This window comes from Xenia sp. Carnegie-2017, unplaced genomic scaffold (genome assembly GCF_021976095.1).
Source record: "Xenia sp. Carnegie-2017 unplaced genomic scaffold, XeniaSp_v1 HiC_scaffold_24, whole genome shotgun sequence".
In the NCBI taxonomy this organism is placed as follows: Eukaryota; Metazoa; Cnidaria; class Anthozoa; order Malacalcyonacea; family Xeniidae; genus Xenia; species Xenia sp. Carnegie-2017.
Window position 1 is genome coordinate 12,586,586 of NW_025813487.1, and position 12,593 is coordinate 12,599,178.

General features: G+C 32.4%; 2 protein-coding genes across 2 annotated transcripts in view; both read left to right on the top strand.

The window, feature by feature from the left end:
• The first annotated feature begins 461 nt into the window (after positions 1–461).
• Positions 462–12,593, top strand: part of LOC124452167 — a 70,081-nt gene continuing 57,949 nt past the window's right edge. Inside the window, exons 1-4 of the mRNA XM_047002753.1 lie at positions 462–504; positions 706–997; positions 2,287–2,300; positions 3,540–3,836. Coding sequence (XP_046858709.1) covers positions 474–504; positions 706–997; positions 2,287–2,300; positions 3,540–3,836 — 634 coding nt within the window. The 5' untranslated portion in view covers positions 462–473. The remainder of the gene's footprint in view (positions 505–705; positions 998–2,286; positions 2,301–3,539; positions 3,837–12,593) is intronic.
• On the top strand, positions 7,119–8,408 carry LOC124450463. Its single transcript, XM_047001160.1, has 3 exons — positions 7,119–7,290; positions 7,369–7,432; positions 7,793–8,408. Exons 1-3 carry the CDS (start codon positions 7,123–7,125, stop codon positions 7,909–7,911), a joined length of 351 nt encoding a protein of 116 aa, XP_046857116.1. The 5' UTR covers positions 7,119–7,122; the 3' UTR covers positions 7,912–8,408.

Sequence of the window (12,593 nt, forward strand, 5' to 3'; positions counted from 1 at the left end):
GAATTTCAAGATGACTTTTTTTGTAGTGTTTTTTCCTATGTTGATAGAATTCAGTATGCTAAATTATTTTTGATAAAGTCCTATTTTTCTTATATACATACATTTTTCAGGGTGCGATATTTTTAATCATTTTTATCATGTATCATTGACTTTTTCAGATACGACTGGATTTTTCATGAAACATGTTCTGTCAGGATTGTGTGTTCATAATTTTCAAGTATTTTCCTTGTACCTTTCATGGAGATGTTTTGACGTGACAGCTAATTTTAAATTTTTACCTTCTGGCTCAATCTTGAACCTGAATTCTAATCGTTGTCCAGAGAGATTAGGCAACGGAATTCGTTTGGGGTTATCTTATAGTGAGTGCGGAGCCATAAATGCCATGACCCAAACATTTTGGGGTGGTCTATTCTTTTCACGCTATAATAAATGTATGGCAGGACCTCGCGCCATGAGACTTGTCAGTTGTAAAAATGGAGAAGATCAGCGATTTAATTTTGGCAAGTGAGAATATTCATCCAGTTAGCGTATATATACTTAAAATTTGATTAAAAGCCACTGCTAAGCCACAGATATAGGAATGGCGCCAGTTAAGTCACTGCCATCACACACTTCATTTTTATCAAATATACTTTTACTTTTCAGGAATTTAAAGATAAGCTTGTATAGATTTTAATTTACTTATTTTTTGTATGTCTTTAATAGGCTCAGTAACATGTGCTGGAAAAAATATATCGGACGTTAGTTGTTCTAATAATCAATATATGGTGATAAAAGTTGCAGAATATCGTGGATTGCGAAAAGGAAGCATTTGTGGTTTAAGTTTTGATTACAATTGTAGGGTCGATGTAACCTGTTACCTTAAAAATTACTGTGATGGTGAAAGAAATTGTAATATAACGGTTGATGATAATCATTTTCCTTCAAATATTAGTCCTGGCTTGGAAAAATATCTTTACTTTGAATATCAATGTAACTACACAAGTATGCCATACAGATTATATTTTGCTGATGATTTAAGTGCTTTGGGACTTGTTTTGACCTTAATGCGCATTGGCATTGTGTTCATATTATACTATATACGTTATCAATTAAGAAATATTGAAACAAATTTGAATTTTCGAAACTTGTGTCCTCACCAGGCGCGGTTTGTTTATGCTTTTTCATCTCGTTTGGTTTAATTTAGTGTCTTTATATAATATGACATTTAAACTTGTGTCCTCAATATTTGCTTCAGTTTAAATGTTTGGTCAATTTTGTGTTTTTAGTTTGTTAATGCAAACTTTTTTCAAGGAAGCATCTCTTTTTCCAGTCACTTTGATTTATCAAATTTGTTTCTTTTTTTAAAACTTTTGGCCATTCTATGTAGGCCAAAAGTGACATTTACAATTGAATTTGTATTCATATTTTCATGAATTCACACTACAGAATTTTCATATACACTGCATATATATTCAAATATATATATATTACAATTCATATGAGTTGATATTTTTATCATATTTTTGAAGTTTTTAATATTTTTTAAAATTGAATTATTTTGATGTGACAATTAAATTTTAAATTTTTACAATCTGGCTCAATCATGAAGCTAATTACGAAGAATTGTATTGTGAGACTATTCAACGGAATTCGTTTGGGGTTATTTTATAGAAATTTTAATGGAGAATGCGGAGCCATCAATGCCATATCCCAAACATTTTGGGATGGTCTTTTCTTTTCACGCTATCATAATTGTATAGAAGGACATCCCTTGTTAAAACTTGTCAGTTGTAAAAATGAAGAAAATCAGCGATTCAATTTTGGCAAATGAGAATATTCATTCAGTTAGCGTATATATACTTAGACTCTGATTAAAAGCCACTGCAAGGCCACAGATATAAGAAAGGCGCCAGTAAAGTCACTGCCATAACACTTTTCATTTTTATCAAATCACTTTATTTTGCAGGAATGAACAAATACGTTTGTATGGTCTTTTTGTGTGTTTTGTATAGGATCAGTGACATGTGCTGGACAAAATATAACAAACGTTGGATGTCCTAATAATCAATATATGGTGATAAAAGTTGCGAAATATCGTGGATTGAGAAAAGGAAGCATTTGTGGCTCCAGTTATGACCATAATTGTAGTGTTGATGTAACATGTGACCTTAAAAATTACTGTGATGGTGAAAGAAATTGTAATATAACTGTTGATGATAATCACTTTCCTTCAAGTATTTGTCCTGGTTTGGTGAAATATCTTTACTTTGAATATCAATGTAACTACACAAGAATGCCATACAAAGAAATTTGCAATCGTAAGTATTATACAGGCAAATTATATTTTGCTTTTGATATAAGTGCTTCTGGACAAGTTTTGACTTTAATGCGCAATGATATGGTGTTCATTTTTATAATATGTACGTTATCAATTTAGAAAAATTGAAACAAATTTGAATTTTCGTCGGGTGTCTTCACCAGGCGTGGTTTGTTTATGCTGTTTTATCTCGTATGGTTTAATTTAGTGTCTTTATATAATGTGACATTTAAACTTGTGTCCTCAATATTTTGCTTCAGTTTAAAGGTTTGGTCAATTTAAAATCGTGGCCAGAGATTTGCCAGGCGGAAAGCGAATTTTCAATATGAACATAATAGCCCAACATAATACTTTTAAAGTTAATAAAATAGAGAAGGATTTATTAATAACGTTTCGTCTTTAACTTAAGACATCTTCAGAATAATTGAGTTAATTAACTCAATTAATCTGAAGATGTCTTAAGTTAAAGACGAAAGATGTCTTAAGTTAAAGACGAAACGTTATTAATAAATCCTTCTCTATTTTATTATTGATCTTTTAAAAGTATTTGGTCAATTTTGTGTTTTAGTTTGTCAATGCAAACTTTGTTCAAGGAAACATCACTTATTCCAGTCACTTTGATTTACCAAATCTATTTCTTTTTTAAGATATTTTGGTGATTCTATGTAGGCCAAAAGGGACATTTACAATTGGATTTGTATTCGTATTTTCATGAATTCCCACCACAGAATTTTCATATATACTGCATATATATACAAAGACATATTCATTACAATTCATATGAATTGGGAAGCTAAACGCACCACTCACCTACAAAAGAAGAGTATTTGTTATGGTTTCATTAATGATTCAAATACTCACTTGGACACATTTTGTTGTGATTCGTGTTTACAACACATAAGTAAAGTTCTCTGTTCAACTTATTTGTCTGCAGTTCATTGTCGACTTAAAAATTAAAATCAAAACAGTGCATACCAACTTTAACTGTAAATCTATAAGATACTGTGTCCATCATAATGCGTAAAAGATTTCTGGTTAAGTGCTTTCTGACGATAATTTTTTTTTAAGTTATTTTCACCTACTGTGTTTTTCTGATATTCTAACTCCGTGTATAAATTTTATTCATTGACGGGATTTGACATATTTATGTTCATAAAACCATTTCTTATAAACACAGATTTCATTTTCAGATATGCGCCATGATCATATTTAAAGGAAAAAATAATTTTGATTTGTGTAGTTATGGATGTACGCCTGTCTCAATCGAATCTTCCCAATGAAGGTGTCGTGAATGTTATTACCAAGTTTCGAAACTTCACCATATGCAACAACAGTCTTTTGCATAAAATGAAGACGATTATCTGTAAACATCTTGGTTATCCTACCGCAGCACCTTGGGAAGGCTCAATGTCACTATCATCTTTGACGCATCAATCGTTTATACCTGGAAATGTCAAATGTGATGCTCGAGTGAATGATTTATCTCAATGTGCTATCATTCAAAATAATGATTGCTCTCAATACTCGTACGTTACATGTAAGCATTCTTGTTCAATTTTTTGAATGTGTTAACGTATTGTAGAACACATTTGTATGACGTTAAAAAAAGTTTTGAGCGAAGAATTTAAGGAATAAATGTCTTACTTTTGTGTTCTCAACTTACATCTGTCTTTTGTTAAGCATCATGACTTAGCTCTATCATCAAGACTTACATCTGTCATCGTAGTGTCACTGTATTTTACGCTGACTTGGAGAATTTCACAATTAGTCTTCTACAAATATATCAAAATATAAACGATTGCTACTCTTGGATAATGAATAATTCAGACAGGGTTGCTGCGAATACTGGCGATTAAATTAATTTTATTCTTGCTAGTTCGATTCGTGCTTCAAAAAATGTCCAATTGTCATTGATCTGCACGATGATTAACGTTCACTCTTTAATGGACTTTATATCGCTACCGTATTGCTGTTATTTGACAAGATACTTACGGTTTCTTGTCATAGCTGGCTTGATTCAAACTGGAATTTAACCATAATTTTAATAAAAGCATGCATAATCAGTTGTATTCCTCAAACACTTCTTGTGCTCTCTCTCTCTCTCTTTCTCTTTCTTCAGACAACAATTTTTAATTTTTGCGATTTGTCGTGAATGGAGAAAAACATGGGATTGCATCATTGCTCTGTATCAAATCAAACCAGTTCTAATGTTGTAATGCATTTCAACCAAACCTTTTCTATTTAAGGTCATGTTTGTGATAATCCTCTATTAAAAAACGCAGAAAAATTCCCAGATTCCTTGTTTACTGCCTTCCCAAAGAGTCGTAGTGCATCTAAAGCAAGAATATCCAGTGGTAGTTCATGGTGTGCTCCTACTGCAGATGGCAATCATTATCTTCAACTGAATTTCCCGAGTCTTTATACAGTTAACGTTATTGCAATCTTTGGTGACAGTTCAAGTTCAAGCTTTGTAACTAAATATCACTTGCAGACAAACATTGATGGTGTGAACTGGAAATCTGAAAAATCCCAGAAGGTAACGGTAGAATTTTCAAATTTGTATATTATAAATTTAATGGGAAATTTAAAAAAGGAATGAAGTTATAAACTAAGTAAACTTTTAAATTGCTATTTATATACAAGCTTGTGTGCAGATGTTGATTCAGTGGTGTAGCCGGCACGCAAAATTGCTGGTTCTATGTAAATTTCAGATCATTATCATTATTCATTTCTTTAGAGATCTATAGTTTTTACAGTAAGTGAGCACTGAAAAATTTACATATAGCACGACCAAATTTGTGGGCTAGCTACGTCACTGTGTTGATTGTCTTGGTTACTCCAGCACTAGCGAAGAATCTTAAATTTGATTATAAAGTTTAAATTGTAGCTATGTGCATGATTTGAAGAGATACATAGGCAATGCATAAACTACTCTCCTCTGGACTGCGTTAAACAAACCTGGCTTTTCTCTTACCTTGCTCTGCAAATACACGAAAATCTTTTTTTTCGTTTTATTCCAGATTTATCTAGGAAACAAGAATAATTACAATGATGCGGCTATTGAAAAGTTTTCTGGTGGCCTTAAATCAAAAGCTTTGCGAATCTTCCCTTTGAAATTTGTTGGTGCACCGTGTTTACGAATTGAAATTTGTGGTGGAGGTAAGAGGTGGAAAAATTATACCATGTTTACTTTGCACTGTAAGTACTTAATTACTCAATATATACAGATTTTTTCTCTGAGAATTAATTGAACATGTGTTAGTTGACAAAACTGAACAATTTTCCATGAAGACTGAAGTGTTAGTTTCTTTCTCTGTTGAAATAAACTTTTTGAAACAAGCCTTTTCAACATGCAGTTAATTTTAACACGTGTTATTGAATAAAAAGCAGAACACTGACTTCATTTAGGGGCTACACATAGTTCAAATTGTAGATTTTTCTTTTATCGTGCAGACTTACTCCCAGACAAACCAACAGATCTCATTGCAACCAAATCTGCATCGACGTACCTCGAGATATCATGGAAACATCCCCAAAACACTGGTGTAAAACTTGGTACGAATATCTCGAATCCTCTTACAAGATATCTATTGATTATGATGAAGGATACTATGATTGTTTTCAATAAAACTTTGGAGGTAACTGACAAAAAACCGTACAACATTACGAATCTTGTTCCTTACGCAACGTATAAAGTTAATGTAACTGCTGGCAATTCTGAAGGCTTTGGTAGATCAACTACAGCTACTTTTAGAACTGCTGAAGATGGTGAGTTCATATCAGTTTTTGTGTATACATATCGGCTGTTATTGCATTGATGGTGTTATTGCCATAAACGACTTTCGAAAGCTCAAATCTTTTCTGGTCGACATTTATTTCAATCTTGTTTTTCTTATACTGTATTATATTTAAGTTAGCAATGACAGTGTACACTTGTTATGACTTCTTTCTAAAGTGTTTTTAATGTTTTACATAAGTCTTTAAAACATATGTTTATATTTTTGTTTAGTTCCCGAAGGTACACCTTTAAATGTTCAAATTTTCGTCTTAAGCAGCTCGTCGTTATCAGTTACGTGGGAGCCACCAGACAAGAAAGAAACAAATGGAAAGATAGTCAGTTACACTGTTTGTATTACACATTTGGAGAATGAAACCTGTTCAATGAAGTATATGATCGAGGAACAGCGTTTGGACATAAATAATGTGAAACCAGGGACAAAATATTATGTTCGTGTTTTAGCTTCTACAATAGTTGGATCTGGATGTTACGGCAATGCTACATGGGTATTTACAAATGGATGTAAGTTGTCTATGGTTTATGCACAGGTTTGTTTAAATGATAAATTTATTCAAGTTTATTTATTTAGTGGCACCTGAACTGTCCACCAAGCAGATTGGAAATACGTTGATATATTTGTTGCAAAATCCTAATTTGGAATACCGGTAACTATTTATTTTAATAGAGCAAATTATTGTAAAAAAACTTAAAGGAACTTAAAAGTATTTTTTGAGTTTTTCGTATCCATGGCTAAGTATACGACAGTTGGTTTCATGTGGGATCAAGGTAGTCTAAATATCTCTATGGGAAAACGTTTGATGACTCGTCGCTTTTCTCTGGCAGTGCGGATGCATGCATAACATATATTTTAACGATTAACAAAAGCAGAGGTTATGTATGTATTTTAAAAAATGTTTTGCCTTCAATTTGCAGATATTTCTATGTAGTTGCGATGAAAAATGGCACTGAAGAGAGTCGACTACCTTCTAACTTTAAAGACACAGACTTAGGGACTTATTCTAAGGCCGAATCTTCCACAAAACCAATGCCGTATATTGCTACTGTAGTCTCTCGCAAAGACTTTAAGCCTGATTTTACACTTGGTGATGGTGAAAACACAACACGGCGTTCCAATGGTGAAAATTATTATAATGGCCCGCTAAAGCCTGGCACTAGCTACAAAATATTTCAGCGCGTTTTCATAAATGATCAGGTGCGCCCATTTATTTACGTTTTCATCAGCATTGATTGCAGCAATTTTTATTCAAATATAATGTTCTCTTCGTTTCAGGGTGATTATTATTCCACTGACTGGAGTCCAGTGGCAGCAACTGCCCAAATGCACAAGTCTTCAGGTTTGTGTTTGCTTTCAATAGCATAAGGAAGTTTATCGATGTCTAAAGTGCAATGATTCAAGATCTTTGCAAATTTCAGTATAGCGAAATGCCTTTAATTTTTTAACGATGAATATAAATTTGTTTGATGATACAGCTGATTTAATTCCAACAAATAACTGCCTTATTGATTTTATGTACAACTTCTCTAATTTCACTGCGTTCTAAGCCTAATTTATACCATAAATAAATCATGAATAATTAACAGGGATGAATACATGGGGTGTGAGAGCGGTTACACCTTCAGCTTTAGAAAAATGATCGCTGAAAGACAACATTTGTTGGTAATGTTATGATTTGTCATTCATTTTTATCTTGTAGACGGTGGAAACACTGGAGCTATTGCTGGTGCAGTTGTAGCTGCCGTTTTGGTCATTATTCTTGTCATATTGGTCATTCTTTTTGTTAGGATCAATTCAAACTCTGCTACAGTGCAGTGAAAGTTCTCAAAAATGGGGGAAGTCTAATTTTTTCGCGAAGTTATTAGACGTTTTCTGAAATTTAGCGTATTATAAAAGAATATAATTAAACATAAAACCTTTATTTCCTTTTTAACAATAAGAGTGAACGAGAGTGAATGATTCTGAACAAAATTTGAAAACAATTTGGAATATAACATCAAATTTTTTGGCTAAGGATATAGTCAATATTTGAAATAGGATAATAGTTGTTATACTTTTTATCTAAGTACATTAAATAAGAAATAAAGTTAAATTACAAACAAACAGTGGCGTAGCATACTCAGTAATTTATTTAAATAAGTTGGTGGGAACGGGATTTTCATTCATTCATAATTTTGGAGTCAATGGAATACATACGAATATCTATACACTGTCATCTCATTAATTTACCTGACGTAAGAGACAGGGAGTTTTAGTGGATGGAGTTTACTTTGTTACCAACTATGTTAGTGTTAGTATAATGTTGCTGTTTTTGTCCTTTCGTGTCTTCGCTTATTATCCCCATTATAATATTCATTTTAAACTCATCCAAAGTTATCGAGTTCATTGAATTTTCTGATAATTTGATTGCTAGAGTGCTAGGAGCATTGTGTTTGGTTGTAGACTAGAGATCAACGAAAAAAAAAGAATGGGTTTGAAGCTACCAGACAAGATTTTACAAAAAAAGAAAAATGCATATGATCGCCCAACACGTCCTTCTCTCCTATAGTTTTTTGTCAACCCCTCTCCTTGTTTTTCAACACTGGCCGGAACACCCACCGAAAGACTGATCTAGGTAGTCGGTACTAAACTTCCGCAACATTAAACGCGTTTAAAATTTATATTTGCGTTCGAATTATGATTGAATTATGAGTAAAATATTAACTTTTTACAAATACAGAAATACAGAATATCATTCAGAGACTCTCGACTCCAGATATGAAAAATATAGCTAACCCTATCACGAGTTTCTCCGAATCATTAGTTTCTATCAGTTGGAACACACACCAACGTTTATGATGTATGAGCTTTCACTTCCTAAGAATATGAGCAGACGAACCCCAAGTAAAATAGTTTCTTCTCGTCATGTAATATCAAATAGTCTATTGATATCTTCAAGTAATCACGTGTTATTTATAGCTCAGTCGCTTTTTTTGTCCACCTCCTGCTCTCTTAATGTTTATTAAGTTCATCTTTGCCATTCATTTATATCCTATAAACAGTAGAAATTATGGTACTTTTACTGGTGAAGTTGTAGTTCCTGGTTCGTTTCTATTCTTGTCGTATTCGCTGTTCGTTAGGATTAATATAAACTCTTGTACTCGAACGTGCAGTAAAATGCGTGTTGAAGTTTTTTGACATCTACTGACAACATTTGATGAGAGTGAATTCTTCACTTGCAATTCAGCCATGTTGGCGGTTTGATAGAAATGAATATTTTATTAGTGTTATTGTTGGCACTAGCCGACGTAGTTCGAGCAACATTGTTTGGTAAATCTCAAGAAAATGGTTGCAAGTCAGAAATAGTTCTGGATTGAAATTTAAATTATCAAATGCTCAAGCCAAACACTCTGCGGCGACTGCTCACTTTCATGTTTTAATCTACAGGTTAGTTTAACAACCCTTTCTTTGTTCATCAAAATTATTTAAGAATGATTGTAATTTGTATAGAAGTAATAAAGAACTTACCTTTTAGAAAGGAAAATTACAACTCAACTTCATGTTACAATATGTTTACTCAGTCTGTCCTCTTGGTTATTAGCAATGGATATCAGCAATGGATATCACAATGTAAGCCTCCTGGGTATACGTAGGCACTGGATGTACGATTTGGCATTGTGGAAGAGGATTGTATTTTGGAATCATCAGAATGTTCTAACCCCTATGAGAAAACTTAAGTACTATGGTAGCTCTTACCAAGTGTCTGTTTAGTTAGCTAAAGTAGCTGATATAATAACTCCAATTTTCTACCCCACAAATCTTTCGATAATATTCCTCGTGATATAGTCGTCCATCACATGAATTTCAATCACATCGAAAAAGTATTGAATTCCTTTTCAATATTAATTGTCAGTTCTTAAATATTTCATTACATTTTTTTTCACTTTGTACTTCGTTGGCGTTAAGTTGTTCTTTTGAAATTGACAATCATTTGTCACCATGTTTTGAGACAAAGCCGAATAACAAAGACTCAGCAGACGGCAAAATATTCTCCTTGCCTATATTTGTGTGCTATTCGTATTCTTCCTTTTATTTTTGCTAATGCGGCATCGAATTAAATTAGAATTATACGTTGTTCTTTCTCCAAATTACAATTATACGAATAAATTCAAAAACCAAGAATCACAGGCAATTTGATATGTAGATCAAAACTGTGGTTTTATATTTGATGTCTTCAAGAAGTGAATCTTAGAGTTGAATTTTAGATATCAAAATTGTGAGTCGCCTTATCTGATATGATCAATGTAAAAAGTTTTAATATATTTTTGTCTGGTGATTAGTGTCCTTTAAAAAGTGATCTGATGTTGAAACTTAAGTCATTATGTGTTCCAGTCTTTGTGTAGAGTGATTTTTTGTATAATTACAATGGTTGTATAGCTGTATATAAAAATTAAAGTCAAAGTAATCCAGTTCAGTGTCTTCATTCTATACAATTCACTTTTATAAATGTGTGAAGATAGTATTATTAGCAACTGGTCTTTTGATACTTCTTTGTTATGCTTTTACACCATTTGCTCCTCATTAAAGAAAATTGAACATTCAATTACAAGGCTTCGACTTAACTGTAATAAAACAATAAAACATTCATTATCTTTATAGAAAAATCAGAAACACATGTCTACAATCAATAGCGTTTCTATAAGAGAAAAGTCAGAATCATTCGGATAAAAAGAAATTTGTATAAACATATGTAAATCTCTGCTTTTGATAATTTGTCGCAAATAAATCACTACATTTCTCTTTCATACAATGTTCATATGTATATGTTTATTCAGTAGCGTAGCCAGCCCGACTTTACTCTCGCTATGCAAATATTTTTCGCATTTATAAATACGACGAGTTTTTTTTTAAATAAATGTGTTTCAACATCTCAGGATGGCATCTTCAGTATAATAAGAATATTATGTATATGTATGATAATTTTATACAAGAGTAATATGATGCAGTGATACAATTATCAGTAGATTATAAATATTACAATGAAATGCTGGTTGGAACTAATTTATGAGTGTATTTACACGCTGGATATAGTGTTAAAATGAAAAAACGTGAATGTTGAGATTACGATTAGTTTTTTTAATGCGAAATGCTTCTTTTAAAAATACTCGTCGTATTTATTAAATGCCCAATATCAATAGTGTTTTACACAGTTGCGGCAAATATTTTTGTGTTTACTTACCATAAGAACGATAGATTTCTAAAGAATGTCTTTATGATTAAATGATTTGTTACATTTATTTATTTTTGCTTCATATTAAAAAACGTCGTATGGTCCGCGCGATTCACTAGTTATCGTGGCCGGTTCATGACGTTTCTAAAGATGTTCACAGTATGGTGGAAATTTTATCTGAAGTTGAAGGTTCACAGAGAGCTGCTGATGTAAATGGACCTGTCATTGTTATGAACAGGTAAAACACGTGTGACTCAAATATTAGCAATTGATTAACCCCGTCGCTCTCGTGGTTTTAATTCGGCGGCTTAGGGTTTGAGTGAAGATCTCTACAAGAATTTTGCAACAAACACGAAAATATTTTTTTAATCCAGTTACGGAGCACGTCACTCTGGTACCTATATTGCTATATCAAATCTTGTGGACCAAGTCAAAACTGTCTAAGCGATTAATGCATTCCAATGCATTAAGCAGATCCAGAATAGACGCCGCAGTTCGTTGAAACAGCGGTACACATGTCTTTATTACTCTCTTGAAGCCCCAACTGCACCAGCAACCAGCGTTATTTTCATAAATGGACTATGCAGCCTCTTCAAAATAGACCATATAAAATTTTACTGTTATTGACTTCATGTTTGAAAAGGTATTGTGATGTTTACCAACACTTTGACACATTTATGATTAGGTCGAGTGATTTTTTGATAAATTGATTTATCGAAGCTATTGTCATGCTTGATGACTATCATGATATTGCATTGCCTGTATGTACATTAAGCTTTATAGAAACCGGATGATTATTTTTATTTCAGGAAAACGTAGCTCAAACATAAATTTACCAAATTAATACGATATAGTAAAGTACAAAAGCTAGACTAAATCACTGATAGTTATGCATTGATCCGCTGAACAATGAAATTGCATGATTTGCTTGCGCTGTGTGCCCGCTGCATTTGTGTCATCCGGTAACTGTTATTGAATATTGAGTAACTATCATAAAACTTTAGTTACTTTGTTGTTTATGTTTAGTTCATTTTATTGATCAAAATTTAAAAATAATGTGGTGCATTTTGTTATCGTATTTATCGCGATATTATCGAATATCGTGATAATTTCCTAAAAAATAATCATGAGCTGATTTTTTGATAATCGTCCAACGCTATTTATGATCATCGTATGTTGTATGGAAGTTATCGAATTTCTACTTTAAATATCGTGCTTGTATTCGAACTTTGCTATCTGTAACGTATCATATCCTCATATTTGGTAGTGCTTTGTAATTCATCTGCATTGT